Source organism: Dermacentor variabilis, chromosome 6 (genome assembly GCF_050947875.1).
Source record: "Dermacentor variabilis isolate Ectoservices chromosome 6, ASM5094787v1, whole genome shotgun sequence".
Classification (NCBI taxonomy): domain Eukaryota; kingdom Metazoa; phylum Arthropoda; class Arachnida; order Ixodida; family Ixodidae; genus Dermacentor; species Dermacentor variabilis.
In genome coordinates this window covers 116201529-116226329 of record NC_134573.1, presented here as the reverse complement: position 1 = coordinate 116226329, position 24801 = coordinate 116201529, and the positions used below count along the sequence as shown (strand labels likewise).

The window sequence follows — 24801 nt, the reverse complement described above, 5'->3', positions numbered from 1 at the left end:
CAGCTCCGTGTTTGTTTTTTCGGTAGCCACTTATTTAGCATGTTTAGAAAGCCAGTAATGCAGCATCCATTCATTCTTAGAAAGTGTGTTCGCTACCAGGCTCTAAAGATATTCAGAGGCTGTTCGTGCAGTTTTTTTAAAATGACAATTAGCTATATAGCGTTTAAAAGTGTTCCTAATTTGACCCTAATAACTAGCCGACTGTGTTTCACAAGTTCGTACAAGCGTGGTTTCTAATTAAACCGAAATAAGTATTCCTACTGTAAATGTATGCGTCTGTGTTTGTCTATACGATATTCGCCTCGATATTCGATACTTACTGTTCGTATTTGATTCATATTCGAAAAATGTGATATCCGCAGTAGTTACGTATTGTGTGTAGACGTGTAATTGCAAATAAAGCACATGTGCCTGTCAATGCAGATGCTGTTTCTCAGCAGAAGGGGGGCTAGGTGATAATTTTATAAATAAAATCTTCAAAGCCTAAGCAGCAAGGATGTGACAATTGCCTTCGTTCAACAGGCCGATAGAAAAATTCGTGAGATAGTTCGAAGTCTTGTGGTTTGAAATACTTTTTTTTATGTCATACACTCATAAACGTTCCCAGGTGTCTGGCGTGTGCGACACCTGGCCAACAAAATACTCTCCAGCAACAGATGATGGTCATAAAAATGAAATTGTCTCTTCGGTCTGCACAAACACGTTCGTCACTACTTTTCACAAATCATTCGCGTTACACTTCCCGACACACCGCATCGCGCCGAAAAAGGACTTCTGCGCCTCAAAGCAACCGCATTTTCTCTTCAAATACGCATGGCTACGCGCGGCTTTCTACAACGAAAACTGCACGGCGCTTCATTTCGTTCTTAAGTTTCACGCACAAGGTGAAACAAGCGTCAACATTTCATGTATTCCCTGGCATATTCCCTGGCATATTCCCTGGCAACCCTGAAAAAGAAGAGCGCCGTCTCCGAACACATGTGCACGTACCCGGAGCCTTGCTAAGGGCAAGAGTGACATAACATAGCTATAGCGACGTCGCGGACATGAGATCGACATACAACTCACGAAGGGTAAAAGTAGCGCTAAAATCTATCACAACCGTTAGTGTCGACTGCTAGTGTTCGCAGTAGTAACAGCCGTGACAATAAAGTTTATGGCGACAGCCGCCGCCAAGCAGATGAATTCGCCAAGCGTGCTTCCTGTCCGGCGAGCCCACTGCTAAAACGGCGGTAAATAGGCCCAACTTTTAAAGCACCCGCAGTAGCGGGCGTGTCTCCTGCAACTCCTGGCATCACCAGCAGACAACGCCTGGAACGTACTTGTCAATCAGAGACTGGTAGTAAGGCGTCAGCGCCTCAAGGTCCGGAACATCCTCGCATTTTGAGTAGAGGTCAAATTTACTGAAAGGCAAAACACACTAGCTCATGAGATCACACTTTTGTCTCCCCTTCGCCCCAGTCATCCTATCGCATTTCCTCTCCTGCCAAAAACACAAAGCACAAGTTTGAAATCCTTGCATCAGTTTAGAAATGATCTGCAATATGTTGATGCCGCGCTCTCTCCAGGAAAAGCGAAATAGAAATTGCACGTCACAACGTTTGCTAACGATTATCACACACTTGATTTACGATTTCGGACTCAAGTTAGCACAGAAAACTCCCTGCTTCTCAAGCAGCAGCTTTCAGCCTACACTTAACAGAAAGCTTTAGCTCGGGTGCTCCTATCTAAACACATGTAAAAGTAGAATTCGTCTTTCTCGGCAACCACGGCAGCAAATTTGGCGAGGTTTGTTGCATTTAAAAGAAAAAAAAAACTTAACATATAGTGACTGTGTGTTTCAAATTTTTTATTTAGGTCGTAAAACTTTTATTAAAAATTGGCAAACATAAAAAAAATTTTCAGGAAACAAAACTATCAAGTTTACAACTCTAAGTCAGCAGTGAAAAGTGATAACAATTATGTGAATTGCATGTAATAGTACATGTAAAGCGGACAAAATTCATAATGTTATATATGAATCTGAAAAATTTAGCAATATGAAAATACAGCTTTTACAGGCCCCTCATATACAGCGTAACAAATTCACGTAAGCAATAAATTGGCATATCAAATTTGTCCGCTTTGAATGATCTGATGGATGCCGTTTACAGAACCGCGATATTTGTTCTTGATGCAAAGCTAATAATTTGTAAACTTTGTGCTTCTATCATTTCAAACTTTTGAATATTTGAAAATCTTTGCAAAAAGATTCAGGCACTAAATTGAAATTCCGCTTCCAACAGTCATTAGAATTTAACGTCCTCTCTTAAATTCAGCAAATTTCATTAAAATCGGTTCAGTGGTTATCTCAGAAAAACGACTTTTCGTTTTACATGTATGTTAATAGGCCATGCCGGAGTTGGGCTCCAGGTAAAGCTTCCTCTTAAGTACTGTCCAAAGATGTGTCAGCAAATATTCCATGTGGAAATTCCAAAGATGAAGACACGGCAGAAATGTTCACGAGAAGTAAATCCAGAATAATATCAAAACGCTAGCAATTAACACTATCTTCTAAGCGGCCAACAGCCTAAATATATTTGACGAAAATTGGATCATTTGGCGTTTAGAAAGATTGACAAAGCCTTTACATGTAGTTACTGGTTACCCCTTCCAAACTATTTGAACAGGGGTTGTTGCATTTACAGGTGAGACAGCTTTTACTGTTTTTTCGTCTATGCCGCGGGCGTGGGCATCAGTAAGTCGGCAGCCACACAGAGGCGCTCATGTTCTCCAACATCATCTGCGATCATGTTCGGCGCTTTATTTTTTGAAGTCTTGCGCAAACAGCTTGACGCTGACCCTTCGATTGCGGGTTTTTGAAACAGTGAACGGTGCGACATGGCTCCCGCGCTGCGATACATGCGCAAACTCAATTACAGAACATGATTCCTTTAGCAACAGTTGTGAAAGCAACTTTTGAAGCAAGCGAGGCGAAGGCATATCTTCTGAGCACCCTGGCCTTTATCTGCCAGAGTAGGGCGCTTAGTCGCCTGACCATGGTTCACGCGCACTACCACAGACACTTTTGTACTGGCAACTGAAGAGAAAGCAAATATTAGTACATGAGTAAGCCTCGTGCTGTGATTAAAAGAGGTCACCTACTTGAACTCCTTCACCCAGGGCAGCATGCGGAGGTCCTTGTCGTTGCAAAGTTCCAAGTAGTCGCCCCCCGAATGCCAAGGGTAGAAAGAGTGGAACCGTATCATGTACAAGGCTTCATCAGGGAGTGTCACCCCGTGGTTCTTGAGAACCTGGTACATATACTCGTCGTGGCCCCAGGACATGAGAACCTGCGTGCAGAGACGTTCCCGTGGTACTAATAACAAATTGGCTGCAGTAGCCACAAATCCTGCCTCTAAAAATGAACTTCTCCAATCGACAATTCTGGCACGAACACTGTAGCAATGGAGGTGACTTCGCCAATGTATTAGAACTCACGTTTATTAGCAAGAGTGCAGGGATCTGTGCCAGAAATTTAGGCAACTGCGAAACATCGTTTGCTAGGTCAATTAACCGAAGCTTTGGTGGCGCAGGAAAACGTCCGAGAATGAACCGGCGTCGGAATCAAATACCATAAGTGATAGTTTTCGTGAAGTACTTCGTATGAATGCTTAAGCTAAGGACACACGGTTTGCTGACTCAAATCAGCCAGTATTCTCAAAGACCTCAGTGTCATGTACCCATATCTACTCGTGCAAATCAAATGTCTGTGCTCCTTTCTGCAGTCGATTAGAAGAAAAATGAGGGACGCGCACGCATTCAAGAACCATGATAGTAGACAGGTTCTTGACAGTGGCCCAAGAAATGTAGCGGTGGAGAATGCGTGGACGAATAACTTTGAGCAGACTAACTCCATTTAGCGAAACGTTCAAAGACGTTTTGCATTGGTGGGTTACCAAACCGGCTCTGCTCTGTAAACACCGCATGAAGTCAGCACACAGAAAAAAAAGGCTATGGTGCATACCTGCCACAATGTTTGCCTTCAGCAAATGCAAGGCGGGACTATCGCTCCTGTGTTTCATTCTGAATAGTCATTGCAGAAGAAGAAACTATTAATGAGTAAGTCTGGAAGTTATGCGCCAGCCTGTATAGCTTATTTACACTAGACATTTCTTTTTGTTCTTTTCGCTGCTTCTGTTACAGCTGATGGCTCGAGTACTGGCCTTAGGAGATTTGGTGTGTTTGGAATTTTGTCCGCTTTACCAGTTCTTGGACGCCGCTCCAACACTCGACATATAGCAGTAACATAAAGGGCCGTGCGAGCCATCATACTTTGCTGATGTACCACCACAGTGGTAGGCAGTCGAAAGCACCGCGACACTGCTTTCTTGAATGATACTTAAAGCGGAAATAATTACACGTGTGAAATGCAGGGTGTCGAGCCGAACCCGAACCGAAAGCAGTACCCAAATTGCAACTTTGGGCGGAATTGAACTCGAATACGAACAGATATTCTTCGAACGCGCCTGAACCCGAACGATACCTTAACAAAAAACAAAATAATGGTTACCGGTTCAGCACGAAACGGTTCAAGCATATAGGTCAGCAAGGGTGCTCAATAGTTTGCACGATCCCTCGAATAACTATTTACTCAATCGGCGCACCCTACTAGGAGATTGTTATGACTCACGAGTTGCCGCCGTGTGAGAATGGGCATAGACGATGGGTATGTGCAGGTAAATACGGCAACCTCGGCAGAGGCGCTTGCATTAATGAAGTCGGCCATACCCGTTGTGCTCCGCGGCCGAAACATTGTTTCAGGGGATCCGCTTAAAGACCCTTTATGACATTTTCCGGCAAAACCTGGGAAGAGCGCGGATCAAGGGGCTCTAGCTCCGCGGAACGAACATTTCTTGTGACATTCTCCATTCATCCGTTAAGTCGAGTTGTTATTAAAGCTGGATAAACTAACGAGATCAGCTGCGCCATTTTTTTTTCAACACCAACACTGCGGTCGCTAACAAATGCCTTCAGCTTCTCAGCGACCAGTAACCGCGGCTGCAAACAGGCGAAATTTGCTTTTGTTATGTGCCATGGTTGAATGAACGTTTGGTGCTTAGCAAAGCAGACGACAATGCTGGTCGAGTTGTAGAAATTATTCGTGGGGTTCAGTGTGCGTGATTTTGACTTCTTTGTCCCTCTGTACAAGACTACGCGCCACCTGCACATTCGCAAGAAAGTTCGACGCACGGTTAAGCTCATGCTATCCTAGCTCGTCATTCAGAAGCATCAATGCCCTCACCTGCTTCTCAAAAAGTAGAAAACAGTGAAATGTCAAATGCTGGCTTCTTTGTTTGTTACCGATTATTACTTTGAAGCTTGTATTTATGTAATACAACGGGAATTCGCGATGTATTCAACAGAATAGTAACATGCCACGGTTCGTTCACCACCAGTCCCCAAGCAAAACTAAAGTTCACTGACTCGGCTGCTGTAAAAGTAACGAATGTGGAACACACATGCAGGCCTTACGCTGACGCAGGGATTTTCAGTAATTATTTTGTCTTCACTATTTACATTCAATTCCCCCATATCTGTGAATTCATTCGTAAATTTCTGTTCCCTCTTGATGAAACTTACGCATCCGCCGTGCATTCAAGTCGATAGTACAATGTACAATGTGCATTGTATCCTGCTATGGGGCAGGATACAATGCACGGCGCCGTACCAGGTTGCGAACCCATATAAATGTATATTTCTCCGAACTGGAACTGTACCGGAAAGAAATGTGGGTACGTTGAACTCGAACCCATTACCCGGTACCTTACGTGGTTCGACACTCTGATTAAACTCCAAAATATTGTATTTCTGCCATGAATTGAATTTACGTCTTTGCTTTTAAGCAACGATATTCGCATCCAGGCACTGAAATGAAGTGAATCATTGAAGTCATATCCAGGCGAGGTAAGTGCAGGTGGGCGAGGGAAATTTGCTTTGCTCAAAACAGATGGAAGCTATAGGCATGCAGATAAACCTATGAACTTTTTGCTCAGTGCATCAACGCAATGAAGGCTTTGAGGTCTTCAGCAATCGTAAATCTCCTAACGAAGACACACCGTAGGAGCATGAGACTACTGACAATCTTGGTTTCCGTGACCTGCAGGACAATAGCAATGCGCGGGACAATGTTTGGTTGCGTAAACGATTACAAGTAAGCGCGAAATTACGGAATGATTACGAAATGGCCACGATGAGACATATTCATCAATGCTGACGCCTGAGAGAGTTATAGGAAAAGAGTTATAGGAAAAGTGTTCGTGCCTGTTCGAGTCCACAGTGTCGGGTGTAGATGCCGAGGCGGCTGTTGTAGCGGTTGTCTTTAAGGTCCGGGTTGTCAACAAAGCTCGTGTCTCGGTAGACGATGGAATCCTGGTAGGCGCAGCCTACCGGGAATGTGTCACCCACAACAGCCCACTGAGGTTCGCCATAGAACGCCATCACCTGCGTAGACATTATCACTTATCAGTCACACTTCTATAGCGCATATATCTTACATGCTTGTGATTTCGTGCACACTGCGACGCACTAGTGCACGTCCAACACACCTCCAAAGTGAGTGAAGTCAGCTATAATGCTGCAAATAAATGCGTTACCGACGATGATATCGAACATCTATCCCACAACGCAGCAGCGCTAACAATTTCGCCACAATCACACGCGCATGCTTTTCTCGTGCCAGAATATCTCATTTGAAACGACTGGTAAGTGAATCGCGCGCCAGCTTCTCACATTCTTCCTTCGTGACAGCTAGCGATTTGAGACGCTTTGTTAGGATGCCCTGCCTTCGGAATAGGCTCGTATTTTCTGTTAAATAACTTAAAAAAGGGCAGTGGCTTAGCTCGGCTACGCCAGGATATACGTAGAGAAAGCTAAGGCATAGCATGGTTAGCCTTGGTTAATCTTGATTGCAAGTACAGGTTAGTCTGGTTGTCTAGCTATGTTGCGGGGTTTAGCGAGTCGTTCGGCGCGCTGTTCATCTGTTTCCTGGGCAATTCGTTTCCTGTTCATCTAGTTTCGATGTTGAACGGCAGGCCTCCTCCTGCTTATCAGAATTGTTGACGTCCATATTGCCGCCTCATCTGTGGTTGCGGCGCACGCGAGCTCTCCTTTTCAATCCTCCGCGACATATTATCAGGCATGTGACGCAGCTGGTGAAGCGAGCGGAGGCGAGCGCAACGACGAGGATACGCGGTGTGACGTCATGTGCCTCCTCGGAGCACCGCCACGGCGAAATCGCAAGTTCGCGGCCAGGAAAGCTTTCGCTTTAAAAGTGGGCAAGTTACGCCCGTAATGCTATAAGCGTCCAACGAACTTGGACACTAGAGCAGCGCGTGCACCCGGTAAAACCAGAACAACAAAAGCATTTTTCTTTTCTCCGCAAATGCAAGAACACAGTGTTGGACAGCACCTTTCCCAAGTCGTGAATGAGGCCCGTCAGGTGGAACCAATCCTGATGCGGGTGCGCAGCACGGATCTTCTCGGCAGTCTGGAAGGCGTGCACAATGTTGGGAATGTTCACGTCGGGGTCGCTCTCGTCCACCAGGTCGTTGAGCTTCTCCAAGGCCTCCATGATGGGCATGCGGGCCTTGTCGAACTTGCCCCACTCAGCCATCTGCTCTCCGGCCCACGTGCGGAGAGACAAGTATGAGCAAGATCAGTGTCAGTCTGAAGGGGGCAAACGTCAATCCTCGCTTCATTATTTATGAGAAAGCAAATCAAAGTGGCCCCGCAACGGTGCAGGGAGCGAGAGTCCACAATGACACCGCCGACGTTGGTCTTGGACACCCTGCAATAGTTGCGGTTAACTTCACCTTGCTTCAAGCATACGTAAATTACAAACGTTAATGCAATATAGCCTACGAAAAGTCGAGAGAACCGTGAATTAAACGACGAGAGAAGACAATTTTAACTACGCTCAGGCTTTCAGAAGGCGTCAAAAATACACCGGCTCTCCTAGATGTGAAACTAGGATGGAGTGATACGCAATATGGAGGACAAAATAGCACCATATGTCTAATATCAAAGAAACAAATATATTCGTTATACTCAGTATTTTAACACTATTATTCACTAACCATTGATGGCGTCTGCATGAGAACATAAATGCATTTTTTTCCAGGGAAGATCATTTGAAGAAATTGTCGAAACTACACAGAAAATGTCTGCAGTAATAATGTTTTTTTTGGCACACGAAATATTTCTTTATTTCATTTATTTACTTCAACACCCTAAAGTCCCTAGTGGGCAATGCATAGGGGGCAAATTTCAAGTGAGTACATAAATATTATTTATAAACAATGCAAATCGAAGACAAGAATATTAACAAAACAAGAAAAAGAAACAGCAAGTTGATTTGAGCGAAAGTGTCCAGAAAGGCACAGTAAAAAGAAAATCAACCAAATACGTTGAAGACGAGTATAGAACATTTTGTTGAGTAGCCATTTAAACACTGATCACAAATACATTGGAAAGAACACTGCATACATATGGCGTACAAAGACTGTATATAAAACGATGACAGGCAGATACAGGTTAGCAATGTGTTTCATTTTGTAAGTAGTCCAGGAGCGCTGAGTGAAATATAGAAGGATCTGGTATCTCGGCGGATGTCGGACGGCAGGGAGTTCCATTCGCTTATACATAATGCTAAAGGCGAATTTTGGTACTTCGTCCGGGCGAAGATGGGCGATACTTTGTGCGCATGATTGAGACGGGTTGAAGTATGAGGGGCTGGAAAAATGTGTGATTGCCCAATCGCACATTTGAGTTACGATGCTTTGATATGGTAAAGTGAGTAAAAGAAGGATAGCCGAGTATGTCGCCTGCGCATGACATGCGTAGCTAGATTACGTTCTGCTTATTAAATATGCGTAATTGGTGGTAGCACTTGGCCGTCGACGTCGCCTAATCAAGCCATATCGTAGCTGCAGGTTCTATAGCCTAAAACCGCCATTTGTCACAGACGTGCGATGCGGAAGCTACGTTTTGCTTGGCAGGCGCGTGGCTTTCGCTATCTTCGTCGCAGTAATGCATACTGAGGTGAGGCGAGCACTTCCCTCAAAAAAGAGCCCGTTAGAAATTTCAGTTATACACTAGAACATTCGCAACACTGTTTACGAATAGTGTCGAGAAATATTTTTTTTTCAAATCATGTTTATTTTTTAAGGATACAGAAGAAATTGAATGTCCTGTTAGCGCACTGGCAGGAGGTGATTGTGGCAGCAGAGACACTCTCTCCCTCTGCCTCGATTAGCGTCCGCAAACGACCTTCCTTCCCCACCTCCTCCCATACCGGAGCCGAGGGACAGCGTCAGGTTCATGTGACGAACCCTGCCCTCTCCCCCCTCTTTTTTTTTGCCCTCTTCGTTTTTTTTTTGGTGCGCGGTGTATTTTCGGCGGTGGCGTTGCGCGTTCCGCATTAAACGACTAACTTATGCAAGGCGTCTCGGTTTGTGGTGTTCCTTGCGATGCGTTTCAATGCGAAAACATTATATGCCCCACGAAGCGGAATATCCCGTGACCAGCGTTAACATCCGATGATACCAAAACCCACGTGACCAAGTGATGACGTCATGTTCCCGGCGCTGGCCCTGCTGCGACTAGCACTGCGAAACCCCACGGTGAATAGCCACGGAATCGAACGGACGCCGTGACTCACACCTAAAAAAAGTATTCACCCAATTTGAAAATTCAGTTTACCCACGTTCAAAACCGACCTGGGCCACTCACAAAACTGAATTAACCTACTCTAAAGATATCGGTGACCCACCCCCTAAATTGATTTTGCCCAACTCGAAAACTGAGTTGACCCTCGCTCAAAACCGACCTGGCCTACTCCCAAAATTGACTTGACATGCCCCCCAAATTGTGACTATAGGCTATGATGGCTAACTTAACATTTTTGACTTTGCCCATTGCGGGCACATGGCTGAGTGAGAAGTATCGCGCGGAAGAGTCATACTGCTTTCGCATTCAATGCACGTAAGGAGACTTAAGTGCCCCTGCAAGTTTATAAATCACGGCGTTTGTGCGTGTCACCTCGGCTCTCTATATGGGACGCCAGCTCCCTCGAGAAGGACAACGCGCTGCGTTTGGTTTGAAATTTTAGCGGTTTTCAGCGGCGCACAGCGCTGTAATACTTTGCAGACACGATCGTCAGCGCACGAATTAGTCGCCGCGCTTGCCTGACTCAAAACGGTCAAATATGGTGAGGGGCGCTGCACGTCTGTCGCATTCAGAACTCCTCTAAGCTACCAAGTCACAGAAAAAGAATGGCGCTTCGATAGTCATCAGCCGCTTGCAACTTATTATTGGAGCTAACTACAGTAGGCCTTCCCCAAACACTTTACGGCTTCACACGTCAAGGTTACGCGGCCTGTTTTCATCTCCTATTTCAAACACTAGCACTTAGTTCACGCTCCCCCGTCGTAAGCCTCCTCCCCCCCCCCCCCCCCCCCACTGCCGGCGCGAGCTTCAATGTCAACAGAATGTTGGCCAAGCTCAAACATAGTTATCCAGGCTCGCGTCATAAGCACCACGAGATCGTGCGATATTCTAAACAAACGCGCTGCTGCCGCGTAGAGTCAGCGATAAGGAAAGCTCGGCGGCCGCTACAGAGCGGCATCAAAAGGTTCTTGAGCGCAAGACCAGCTTCCGCAGCGCAGACACCAAGGCGTCGAGGTCGAGGGCCCGCTCACCGCAGATGCGTGCCCAACGAGTGAGACCGATGATAACAACATCTCTCGAACCTTTTTTTTTCTCGGCGCGCACCTTCACGTGAGGCGAGACTGCTATCGAGGGCGGAGGAGGCCTCGTGTCACGATGCCCCAGTGGACTGCGTAGATTGATCGTCGCGCCCCTGACGACAAGGTGACCCGTGCACGAGAGAGGCAGATAACGAACGGCGAGGCAAGGAACACATGAACCTTCGTCGCCAGCTGCGGCTGATAGTTCTCGAATCGAATGATGCAACAACTGTTGTTCCCAGGGGGTCCTGTCTTGGAGAAGCCGTCTGCGTAGCCTTCGCGGTGTTTCTTTGTGTGCGGAGAACTTACCAAGAGGTCCGGATGTGCGAGCTATTCGCGACTGACAAACTCCATGGCTCAGCTATGAGGGAACTCACTGGTTGTATTCTTCGTTCTTGTTTCACTTTTCTCTTCAAGGTGTCGTCATGCAGCCTGACTACGTTTTTTCACCTCCTTTGTTTAGCATCCCAAGGTACTAAGCTACAGGTCTATAACTGTATATAAAAAGCGCATTTTTGTTTAGTCGTGTTATTTTTATGCGCCACCGAAAAGCAGTAGAGGAAGAACGTACTCTTGTTGCGTTTCTTTTACAGCACGATATTGCTCAGAAGTTAGTCGCGATTGCGTCTTTCGACCACACGAGCTGAGTGGCATTGGCCGGCGGTTGTCTTTGGGCAGGGATACTATGCCGGCGACTTATATATCATATGACCAGAGAAAAGCTCATGCGCTCTTTTTCTGCACACGGTTGCCACACAGCTCATTCCACTTCACTTCAGGGAACGGCACGTAGGGACTGCAGAGCTCTTTCGGGATTGTAATCACGTCGCTCGGCTCACTCTCCGTCGACTATATTTTTTAGATGGTCCGCTGTCACAACCCTCATAAGAAACGAAATAATGCAGGTCATAAGCAGCGAAGAAAGGAACCAGCTGGTGATAACAACAGACCACGCTGAGCTGTGGAAGCTGTGACGACTGCTGTGACGACACACACTTATTCTCTTGTCAAGATTGATCGCCATTGCAGCGGGCGCTCGGCGGAACGACACCGGGCACGGATTGCGTGAAGCTTCTTATTCATGGGCAAGCTTACCCACAAGCGAAAAATAATAATAATAAAAAATAAGACTAGAGCGATTAAAAGCACGTTTTAAATAAGTGTGTCAATTGCGAGAAATTCCTTGCCGTCAGTTAAATTCACCTATGGGTAGGCCAGGGTAGGCGCAAGTTGCACCGCATCCTATCCCTTATAAATCCAATCTATATGGTCCAACAGCCTTGGGCCCTCACCGCATACGAAGTAAAAGCCAAAATCATCAAACGTATTCAATATGAAATGCGGCAAGCCTTTGCAGACTACAGTTCCAAGATGCTAAAGAGAACATATTTGTATAATATGATGAAATGTTGGGTGAGGTTGTTTTGAATTTATTTCCTAAAGTATCCAGCAATATGGTCAAACACAAAAAAAGACAGCACTAACCCGCAAATAAATTTATAAAATATTACGGTATGAATGCACGTGGCATAAAAGAGCTGGTAAGACTCAAACAAACCTCAAAAGGAAGCAATTAATTAAAGCAGCTAGAAGCTGAGAGAGCAGCATGTTGTTGAATTTACAACGTCGCCGCCACCACCATCACCAGCAGCACCGCTATATTCTAAGACTATGTATCCTAGATATCAAAGGCATGCTGATGTATCTATTTATTTTAAAAATAATGTATCAGTTCATGAGAAATGCGCCTGCACACAGCGACGTTGCAAGTTACACATTGCGGGGTGTCTGGCTTAACCTTGGTTTCTAGTTCGCGCTTCATCAGTTGCTTTCTCTGCTTCTATTATTTATAAACTTCGTTTGAGTAATAGCGGTAGTCTATTGACTGAATGCTTTCGATGTGATCCAACACAAAACAATAATACTAGGAATTGGCGCTTAATCGTGAATGTTTACCCTTGAAAAGGAATGCTGGTAAATACATATGTATATTTTACATAAACTGGTTTCAGTATATCGAGATAAAGTTTTGGAATATTCCAAGCATGTTAGTGCCGAAAGGAGTTTGTTGGCGTCGAAAGCGTTGTGATCCATGTAAAGAGGGCTTCCATTTCTTTTTTACAGAAAGTTTTTTTTTTTACACACAGATTTTAATTTGTCACCAAAGCTTTTGCACCTGGATATTATTGCTTCAGAATTGTTTCGGCACAACGTGTAAATGTTCCAACAGAGACAGCGAGAGAGCTGAAAGAAAAATAATTATATTTTTCCTTAACTTTCTCGGAGCAAAGGAAAAAAGGGTGCCACTACTAACTCATCACTGGACTTCTGTGCTTTCTTTCTCTTGCAGCCCGTATTTTTGATATCAGCAAACACTTTCTGCACTGGTAATGACATACCCACCCGGTTTCGGACAAACTCCACTGTCTGGAAAGTGTGCATGTCCTTGTAGGTTTTGGCCACCCTGGCTTGCAGTGGGTCATCCTGCATTCACGGAAAAACAAAACCAAGAGCGCCAAAAAGTATGATTGGGACATGTGGTTCAAGCTATTGAGAATATATAAGACCCTGACAATATGCGTGAACGAATGTCAGCGGTGGTAAGAAAGAAATGTGGCACTTGGTTATCCCTGCGCGGATGAATGAAAAAAGCATCGCGACCACCGCGCGATGCTGAGACATTATGCCAGAACGCAAGGTTGTGGGTTTGACTCCTACCGAAGGTCGAGTGTTCGACTTACAACAAAGGTCGTGGGTTCGAGTGCCTTAGTTAAGTCTACCTTAATTCACCGTGCCTTAATTAAATTGGCCTTAACACCAGAGGTCGTGGGTTCAAGTGCCACCAATGACTGTGTGCTCGACTCTCACCAAAGGTCGAGGGTACGATGACCTTTTGAACCATCGCTGGCCACGCCAACCTCAACTACGCTGTATTTTCCGCCTCAAGAGCCATATGTATTTATTTATTTATTTATTTATTTATTTATTTATTTCAAAGTACCCTACAGGCCCCAAGGGGAGCATTGAGTAAGGGTGGCGTCGTTGAAGAAATGGCAGCAGAAAATCGATACACGAGAGGTAAAAATGTTTACAATGATAACGTGCTTGCAAAACAGTGTCACAAATAAAAACGTTAAAGCAATAGAAAGAGTTGTCAGGAAAGGAATGCAAAGTACAGTTAACGCTAACATAAAAAGCGGCATACACTCGGGCAAAATAATGCACATAGCGCGAGCACATAAAAAAAAATTGAAGCAACAAATTGAAGAAAAAGGAAGAGAGAGAGACATGACACATATGTGACTCGTATTATATGACATGACATATGTACAGAATATATTTGTTATGATGAAAACTGCGGGTTCAGTAGTTATCTGAATTTATCATTGCTCATGTGCACGACAGTGCTGTTAGGAAGCGAATTCCATAACCGAATTGCTCTTGGTAGAGTTAAGAAGTTAAATGCGTTAGTGTGCCCATAAATGCGAGTGAGGCTTAAACCATTATGAAATCGTCGTGACGTGCAAGACGCGCGTTCCAGTGGCAAGTTTGATGGCTTCATTTGGATGGCATATCTATGGAGCAAGGACAGGAGTGCTACGTCACGTCGGCTACTTAGTGATTGAAGGAAAAGGCAGAGTTTTATTTGAGTAATGCTTGACTGGTAGTTGTAATTGTGGGAAATGAATCGACCAGCTTGGTTTTGGATGGCTTCTAACATGCGGATTAAGTATTCATGGTAGGGAGACAATATAGGCGACGCGAACTCAAGCTGGGGGTGTACAGATGATATAAATGCTAATTTACGGATGTTAGACGGGCAGTTACTCAAGTTGCGACGAATATACCCAACAGATTTGGAAGTCTTTGCACATATGGTTGTGATGTCAAAGGCCCAGGAACGGCTCAGTGTAAGATTGACGCCTAGATATTTATATACTAATGCCTGAGATAGCAGATCGGTATCTGTATAATAGGAAAAGCTATGACTTGAAGTTTCTCACGTGAATGTCATTACTTTAGATTTGGATGAGTTAAGTTTCAGATGAAGGTCCTCTTGAAGAATGCCATGATTATCAAGCTTGCGAATTGGGCGATATAATATACAACCATCGGCAAAAACATGCATGCAGGATGAGATGTTATTGGGCTGACCATTCATGTAAACAAGAATAAGCAAGGGTACACTGCCTCGCGATACACCGGAACTGACATATGCAAGGGGTGATGTAAAGTTATTAACGACTGTAAATTGCTGATGATTTGTTAGAAAGTTACGAATACAGGAGAGCGTTAAGTTGTATAATTTGAGAACGTACAATTTTGAAATTAAACGGCAGTGAGCTACATGGTCGAAGGCTTTGGAGAAGTCGAGAAAAATGCAATCAGTTTGAAGGCTACGGTCCATGTTAAAATGCAAGTCTGTAGTGGATTATAGTAACTGCGTCTCACATGACAAGCCTTTCCTAAATCCATGTTGGTTAATAAAGAAAATATTATTTGATTACAGATGATGATATATGTGCGATGCAACGATATGTTCAAGCATTTCGCAGCAAATACTTGTCGATGATGTTGGACGATAGTTTTCTGGAGAATTATCGCTGCCACTTTTGTGTACTGGTATCACCTTCGCAATTTTCCAGCCTAAGGGAAGCTGGCCTGAGGATAACGACTGGTGGAAAATAAGACATAAAAATTTGCTAAATAGTGTGACGGTATTCTTTAAAATTTTTGAGTTAATATTATCGCCACCGGAAGAACTAGTCAACTTTATGAGACCTGTGATGCCATCCTCTGTTACATGGATGGATTGCAGGTACTGGTAATCTAGATCAGTGACTTGCGGCAAATTTGAATGGCCTTCTATTGTGAATATAGATGAAAAAATGCATTAGAGACGACTGGGCCTTCCTTGTCACTTATTGGAGCTTGATTGCCATAACTTAGTTCAATGTGATGCGAACCACTATTAGGTGAAATCGCCTGCCAGGATTTTCGGCTTTTCTTTTTAGTCGTGAAGGTAGATCTTGAGAGTACTATTTTTCTTTAGCCTCTCTTAAAGACGAGCACTAATTTTTTAAAAATGAGCTATATTTATCCCATACCGTGGGCGAGTTTGTACTCTTTACAACTGCGTATAGTCTTTTCTTCTTGTTTTTTAGCCTTCAAGGACACTTGGTGAACCAAGGGTTCTGTCAATCGTCTATTATTCTGATTTGAGGGTGTACGTTTCCACTAAAGCACACGGCTTTTCTTTAAACAGAAGCAGTTTTCGTTGACTGACCCTGTAGTGCTTTCGCATTAAAACATATTTTTGAGGTTGCTGACATAACTGTAGAACCTTAACTACATCGCTCATTACAGTTCATATTTCTTTTTGGTGTCGTACGGAATTTCTCCATTGCAGGTCCTGATGTTCACCCAGAAAGTTAGTCTTTATCTTATGCCTTCATTTTCCCACGTCCGCGAAAAACCAGTCGAGATTATCTCACGTTGTGGCCATGCTACAAAACAGAGAAAACATGCAGCAAGTAGCAGAGCGCGGTATCTATTACCGTAATCTGCACCGTTGAACAGCAGCTGTGCGCTGGGGGTTATTGGGTCTCACGCAAGTGTTTGCAGTCTCAGCGATGATTATAAGCGATAATATGCTTCGAATAGTGGCCTGTCCAGTGCGCACTGACTGGATAGAGCTAGAAGCCGGTAGGGCAGCGCCAATCATCTCCGCCGTCTCTTAAACTCTGTCCACTGAGCGCGTATTGAAAGGGACAATCCACCTAATGGACACTTACAAAGTTCCCTCCCTCCCTGCTTTATTTATTGGGGCCTCGACTCAAAACTTTCGCTGCTTAAAGGGCCCCTCAATAGGTCTCGCCATTTTGAGCTCACAAGCGCAGAGCATACAATGCGCGCTAACGATCGTGTCGGCAAAGTATTACATCGCTACACGCCGCAGAAAGGTCTGACATTTCAAACGGAACGCCGTTTTCCCTTCCCCTCGCGGCCGCCGCGCTCCAAGCCGGAGGATGACGTACAAGTGCTAGTGCGCCTACGTACACGCGTTCGTGCGGTGACGTCGCCCGTAGTGACACGTGACTTCGAGAATTATTCAAGGTAACATCTATTATTTGTGTAATATCTTGCTAGAAGAGACGCATTAAAGCTTAGAGAAATAATAAAACACACAAACCGATGTTTGCGTGTTCTTGCTTTACTTTGCACCGCAGTAAGAAAGATGTACTTCCGTCTCGTCTGCTTGTTCCCACGTCGTGCAGTCGCGCGCGCAGACACCGAAACTATGTCATTTTATACCGTGTTCCAGCGCGCGATCATGCTCTGTGATCCGCCTGTGTCTGCCTCAATATTCGCATAACACCGACTTATACCGCTAGTCATGTGTCCTCGTGTGCAGAGCGCAAAATCGTGCGCTGCGCGAAACGAGACAGTCGCAACAGCTCGCTCGCGAAGCCCTCAGCGAAAGTGCACCGCGTCTCGAGAAACCGAGGAGAAAAGAAAAGTGAAGGCGGGGCTCGTGACGTATACGTCACGCGTTGCTCGAAGTCCGGTATGGGAGAACGCCGGGAAGGAATTTCGCTTGCGGCGCCTAGACAGGGCAAGGGGAGCGAGTGTCTCGCTTCGAAATAGAGCTCGCCTCCTGAAATCATGGGTTCGCGGCACTGAAACATTTCTATCTCGGCTAATAATGAGCCGGTTTGGAAAACTTTTGCGGCAGAACGCTCTCTCTAGAGGACACGTAACAACTTACAGCGTATAACCAAAATTTTCTATGGGGCCTGGTGAGGGGCCCTTCCGGGGGCTCCAATCTAAAAACACACGAAACGATAAATCGTTTTTGTCGGCGACCAGTGCACCAAAGTTGATGAGATTTGCGGCATTTTAAAGCAAAAGTTAAAATACAGTGACTGCTTGTTGCGAACTTGTGATATAGGTGGCCAATATTTAAGAAATCGCATATATTCAGAAAACGAAACTATGAAGTCTATAACTCTCTAACTCTACAACAAGAAAGGATATTACAATTCTGTAAATTGCACCTAATAGTACAAACAAAGCGAACAAAATGGATGTATTATACATGGCTCTCTGATAGACCACTAATATGTGAGTACACCTTTTGCAAAACCATTCTAAACAATGTAAGAAATTCATGCCATAAATTGACATATAAAATTTGTCCGCTTAGGATGTTTTAACAGATGCAGTTTACAGACCTGCGATATCTGCTCCTGGTGCAGAACTACGGATTTGTAAACTTCGTTTTCCTTATTTTTCAAACTTACAAATTTTTGAAAATTTCCTTTAATAATTTCAGGCCCTAAATAGAAATTCCGCTTCCAACAATTACTAGAATTTAACTTTCTCTCTCAAAAGCAACAAATTTCATTAATACAGGCCCAGTGGTTATCTCAGAAAAGCTTTTCTGCTTTTTACATGTATTTCAATAGGCGGCGTCGGAGTCTGGCCCGAGCTAAAGCTTCCTCTTAACTCTTCTGGATGGAAAAATGTTTTTTGCATAAGACCTTCGTAGCAGATAAAAGCGCAAGTTACAATCTGATAGACTCATGTCTTCGGAAAGTTAACTTTGACGAAGGTTGGCATTGGCCATCAAAGCGTGCTCACAGTTCTGCTGCTGTGCGGCCCTTCTCAATCAAACAGCTACACATAGATACCATTATTCGGTACCAGGATGAGTCCGAGCCATCTTATTGCCATATCTTATGGTCATATTTATAGATGTTTTTGTGCACGGGAGTTTTTACAACCCTATCTTGGCGGCACGTGTAGCCTTCGATAAGCCTTACATCCTTATCGTGAAAAGCACTGAAGGTGACGCCGGATTGTGCACCCTTAGTACTCCACGTGTCACGGGCCACTCACTCAAGTGTTTGCAGTCTCAACGATGATTACGAACGATAATACGCTTCGAAAAGCGAGCACTTTTTTTCTAGAGTGTAGGGCAACGCCTTCTGCCATTTCATAGACAGCTGAAATTGTGGGCCCATTTTTAGGGCTCACACCTTCGATTGACACGTAGTGTATGCGAGATAATGTGAGCTGAATCTTGGTCTAAATTAACGAAGCGTAATAAGAACTAAAATAAAAACAAAGAGTTTAAATAAATAATTTGAATAGATCAGTATCAGTTTAGTAATGTTGCTATACAACACAGACACTGGCGCATAAGCTAATGCTTCACTGTCACCTTCCACCCTAAGTTGTCACTTTTTTTTTGCTTCTGCGAAACACCATTTAGCCCACAAAGTGGATGGAATACAGAGGTTAAAGCCTTCACTGCCTGGCAAACACATGGGCGCCTTTCTTTAACTGGTTGTGCACTCCCGAAATTCTCACTCCACGGTGTTGAATTTTGAGGGCGATTCGGCAGCAGGGAATTCAAGATAGGTATTGAATTTTGGGCTTAACATCGACGACGGCACATCAGATAGGAGGGGACAGCACAGTGAAGGGCTCCGGAATAATGTTGATCACTTGAGGTATCTTTCGCGTATACCAAAATATAAGTACGCTAGCGTTATTATCGTTTTCCTTCCATCGAAATGTGGCCCCTGCAGCCGGAAATCGAACCCCCGACCTCGTGCTCAGCACCATAACGACAGAGCCACTGAGCAACAGCGAGAGGTAATTCATTAATTTCGCGGGGTAGCTGAGCGTGACAACAGATATTGTAATCAGAGATAGACTAATACCACTAGCACGTCTTACATCAATTCAGAAAATGCGTGGCATATGATTGTTCGCATTTAGGTCTCGCAGCATTCTGGATAAAAAAAAAACGTAACGTAAGATTAAAGTTTAGGTCAGTTCGGGTGATCAGCAAACTTGGCGCTGTGCGGACTTGGCAACAAGTAGTGCAACGTGGTCATGCGACAGGACCAACGGAGGGTTTAGTTTAATAGAGAAAAACAATTTCGAAGCCTTAAAACACTATACTCGACAGTGTCCTTTCGCACGATTAGACTTAGGCACATAACTTAAACTGAAGATCCCTCAGGACCTAAATAAAGTTCTTCATACCATACCATCGAATGAAGCACTAGAACATCCAAGAGGAGCACTTCTCTTTCTTCGTTCGTTGCTCGTACGCGTAATGATGTCAAACCAACGAGCATCGCAGCAGATCGTTACAAAGTTCTCTCACCAATAAGACGAGCGCCAAAAGCTTGTAGAAACAAAAATACTATAAGTGGGACACCGAAAAATTTCAAGACGCCGCCGACTTAATGTTTAAGCTCTTGCAGAAGCACATGTGTGCTCCGCGAACGCTCATCGCGAGGCGGAAACCGGGACACCCTCGATAACACTGATGCATCCAGTGGTAACCGGCTGGGCCGCGATACCGCGGGCCTCGCTGCGGGCAGTGTGATACCATTCAGCCACAGTGAGAACATGGATACACGAGCGGTCAAGCGCGTGTCTTCAGGAGAACACCTTATCTCTCAAGGCAACCAGACGTTCTTTTCTGCTGGGGCGCCTTGCCGCAAAGTTCAACAACTCTGTGACCTCCGTCGGCGATGATTGCCGTTAGAGACCGGAGATTTCATGCGCGGCTTCAGATTTGCCTCGTCTATTCTGATCTAACTCTCCTTTGTTTCTTTTGCAACTCACCTGGATGCTTCGAGGCTTTCTGCTTTACAGGTTATATCTGTCGCTGGATTAGCTGCTCCTCGTTGCACCATACAGTCTTATATCAGCAGTCATTGATAATGGCAAGCGCATTATTGAGCGGGGGTAGGTGACCGCTCTGATTAACAGCCCGAGCTATTTTACGCAGTGAAGGCTGTGCATTTGGCGGATGTTGTCTTCCAACGCAAACTTTCCAGATGTGCGCAAGAGAAGAAGCTCGCTTCTTTAACAGAGCGGCTACAGGAACTCAGGTTTTGATGCACTGTTATTTAAGGACCTCAACATCGCATAAGAAATTTCAATCGTGCGCACTGCTGAAACGCTCCAGTTTTCGCTATGCTGGTGCGCATAAAATTAACATTTCTGTGGCGGGAGGCATTCACCAGTGTTAACTATACGCATACATATCCCTCAAGCATCTGCCTTCACGCCCTTCCTCCGCGAACGTCGCTATATATGCGGTTTTTACGGGAAATTGCAACAAGTTTCTGAAAACTGTTACTGCGAAGCGCGTGACCAAGGCGGCAGGGCCGTACCCAGGTATTACTTTCGGTAGAGGTTTTGCGGCAACACTGAAGATGTTGAAAGATTTCTATGGACTTATTCGCGCGTGTAGATTACGCGCATCGCTAACATGATAGCACACACTATATATATATATATATATATATATATATATATATATATATATATATATGCATATACATCAGGTTATGCTGAACTGCACATTTCTGCCGCGATGACTTTGGAAGATATCAGAGCCTCCTATTTATCCCCCTGGTTACTAGATCACTACCACTAGAAATTTCTCATACCATTACAGCATGCGTGAGTGTCAATGGCGTTTAATGAGCTTGCTGTTAAACTTCAGGTCTCTTGTCAAAATGATTGAACTCTTCATGCTGCAAACGCTGACTCGGGTCGACCGTTTAGCTATCTCCTAACAAAAAACTTATAACTGAGGGTTTTTAGCGCACGAGAAGGGACGAAAGACAGTGGCGAGACGAGGACACGATGAGACGAGACGAGATGAGGAGTCTACTTCACCGGAAAATGCGAGAGTGAAGCAGAAACGCGCAATCATACCGTACATCCAGGATATCTCGCACAGATTGAAGAAGATTGGCAGTAACGCAAACGTAAGCGTCATCTTTTCAGTGCCAATCAAGCTGTCCAACTTGTGCAAGCCCAGCTACTGTGGTTCTGAGAAGCCCAGTTGCCGGACAAATCACAAGGAACGCTACGTTCATTGCGAGAACAATATCGTATACGAACTACCCCTGTCGTGCGGCAAAAAATACATCGGCCAAACGGGAAGGTGCCTAAATGACAGGTTGCGTGAACACGCAAATAATGTGCGAAATGGAGGAGTGGGGCATCTGGCTTTTCACTGCAGAAAGCATGGGTGCACTCCCATTTATAAACAGTGCACGGTGATAGGAAGAAGCACAGCGCAAACAACACGTGAAATTATTGAAGCGGCGAAGATTGCTAATTTAGGGAGCGCTTGTGTTAGCGCGCCTTCAATAGATCTTTCAAGTAAAGAATTCGCTTTTTTAAACGTGACACAGAGGGTGGCCTGATGGAGATTACATTTTAATCTTGCAATTACAAATTTTTTTTTGGCTATGCATGGTCGTTCTTTCATCTTTGATAAGATCTTAACTTTCCATAACACATGTCTCGTTGCAGTCTCATTTGACTACAAATCAGTACATATGCGCATGCGTACGGTTGTGTGTGTTACCTATATATATGTGTGTACCGCTTTGTGGAATAAAACCATTGTTGGAAGTTAGCGCTGTGTCCTCGTCTCGCCACTGTCTTTCGTCCCTTCTCGTGCGCTAAAAAACCTCAGTTATGGAATACCAACACGCCCTAACCTACGCTCTTTCAAAAAACTTATATCTTCCTTTCACTTGAGGGCTCGTTAGTCTTTGCTACTTCGTGCTGTTTAAGCTATATATGTTACATAAACGGGGAGAGGATTATCTTTTCTAACTTACAGGAGAAGTTTTTATCGTATAGGGTGGCATGATATATATATATGGCATGCTATATATAGCATGAGAGTGGACTTCTTGGTCTTTTTAATTGTGTTGTTTTTCGCTAAAAGCTCGCGCACAAACAGTATAGCACTGTTTGCCTGTGCTACAACAATAATTTTAGAAAGCTGGTTTGGTCATCTGTACTGGATTCAAAATCCAGGTGCGCCTGGTTCCTGGTTCACTGTTGCTCCTCGTCAGAAAGGTACGCTTGTTGAGGGATTTGCAATAGTGGAGAATTATATATATATATATATATATATATATATATATATATATATATATATATATATATATATATATATATATATATATATATATGGTATAAAACAGAGGCATTGTCCGTACACGTTTTATACGAACAATGCCTTTTTTTGGCACTGTACCTTCGATTTGCTATTTTTATCATGTTCATTTGAAGCGCCAAAGTGCGCTCACCATAAATTGGTTGTGGACACAGCATACAGCATAGACTGTTTTACAAGCGAGTCGATATAAAAGACTATATGGATAGGAAATTTGTGAAAAATTGTTCGAGGAACACCTCGCTACAGCCAATTTTATCTGTTAACTTCATTGAGATAAGTGAATATCTTTCAGGAACTTTTATCCAGCTACTCACCATGAAGGCTCAGCGGGAATTGCATAGGATGATGTCACGGGTTCAATTCGCAGACGCAGTGGGCCTTTTTTTTTCTTTATGAAAGCAGAATTCAGAAAAAGGGTCGTTCACATAAATTTTGGCCGAATCAGAATTAAACCTGAGCCCCGCACTAAGGCGTCGCCCATAGCCCCTGTGCCCTGCTTTGGAGCGAAACTTTTGTTGCTCTTATTCAGTTTAACTCTTTCACCAACTTTGCGTCCACTTCATAATTCAGTAAACAAAGCGATGATTGTGTTTCAAGCGCACTGATGTTACTTTTGCATATCGGCACAAAATAAATCCACTTCGCTGTCAGCGCAATGCAATGGCATTGGCCCTTGCGGTTAGCGCACCTTATCATTTTTCATTATGGGGTTTTACGTGTTAGAACCACTTTCTGACTATGAGGCATGCCGTAGTGAAGGACTCCGGAAATTTCGACCACCTGGGGTTCTTTAACGTTACATAAATCTAAGTACACGGGTGTTTTCGCAGTTCACGTAGCGCACCTTGTTGGTTGTGTACGACCTAAAATCTTCCATTTTCTTGTGCTCTGGTCGGTAGAGCTCCGATGGGTCCAGAATGGGAATGATCATTTTCAGTCCACTTGAATGTCTCTTCGTAAGCCTGCATAGTAAGATATAAAAAAAAAGGAAACAGGAAGTTTTCTTGCAAGCTTGAAGAAGAACAAAAAAAAATAAAATAAAATATCTACACGTCGTTCTTTTCGGGCATTTTGGTTTGTACTCCACGAAAGCATTCATGCGTTCTTTTTATTTTAAGAGGTTTTGAACATCAGCATTATGTTGCATGGTTTAGTTCATTCAGTAGCATGCCGACACTTTCTTGTGAGAATTATATATTCTGAAAAAATTACCTACTACTTCCGCTGTCGATATGCGTCGTGGATTCGGTTAGATTATGCCAGGGTTCTTGCTGTGACACAGTGACGGGTAAATAATGTTCTAGAGCTTATTTGCTTATGCCTTAACGGGACCAAAATCTACAGTCCACGTTCTCAGCCCTGCTTGTCTTCATTTTAAGCCAGAGATACGGCAGGGCGACTGCTCGCAGAAATTATCGTGTACTATATGCGTGTACAAAAGGACACTTTTGTTGATGGCCTGAGTGGTGCAAGTTCACTCACTGCGGAATGCGTGGCACAGAAAAGAATGGTTCATAAGACTAAACAGGACAGGTGCCTGTGTTACAGTCATGTGTCGTTCTCGTGATTGTCATTTCATTCAACGTGAACCCATCTTTGAGTTTACACGCCCGGTTCCTTCTCTTGTTTATCTTTCACTTGAGTTCCTGGCGCGGGAAACCCATCACTGCAGCATCAGACAAAAACTACCAAGCACCCAACCTCACACTGGCGCAAGAAATGTTACAACTCCTTTCACGAGCATATGTAGCTGATCAAAGTTGAAAGTAACTCATATGTTACAGATACCTGTGCGCTTGCACCAGAAACAGCTTATTCGACGACGACCTTGGGAAGGCTCGGCTCACCCAAAATTCGATGACGGCTCGGCGCTCTACCCGGACGCCGTTCCCCTTGGCACCTTCGTCTTGCGATTGCTGGCGACCTCGCGTTTCGTTCTGCGGTTCCAGTCGTCCCGCGGGCGTTTTCAAGCGCCTTGCTCAGCAGCTGTGG

General features: G+C 44.4%; 1 protein-coding gene across 2 annotated transcripts; it reads right to left on the bottom strand.

The window, feature by feature from the left end:
• Positions 1-556: 556 nt before the first annotated feature.
• Miox (Myo-inositol oxygenase) lies at positions 557-24801 on the bottom strand. 2 transcript variants are annotated; one of them, XM_075695564.1, is made up of 7 exons: positions 24657-24801; positions 23654-23771; positions 13191-13271; positions 7451-7654; positions 6304-6483; positions 3145-3332; positions 557-1403 (listed from the first exon to the last, which is right to left on the bottom strand). In XM_075695564.1, exons 2-7 carry the CDS (start codon positions 23738-23740, stop codon positions 1295-1297), a joined length of 849 nt encoding a protein of 282 aa, XP_075551679.1. In that variant the 5' UTR covers positions 23741-23771; positions 24657-24801; the 3' UTR covers positions 557-1294. The 2 variants fall into 2 exon arrangements, with proteins under 2 accessions (XP_075551679.1, XP_075551680.1); XM_075695565.1 differs by having other exon boundaries at positions 24598-24779.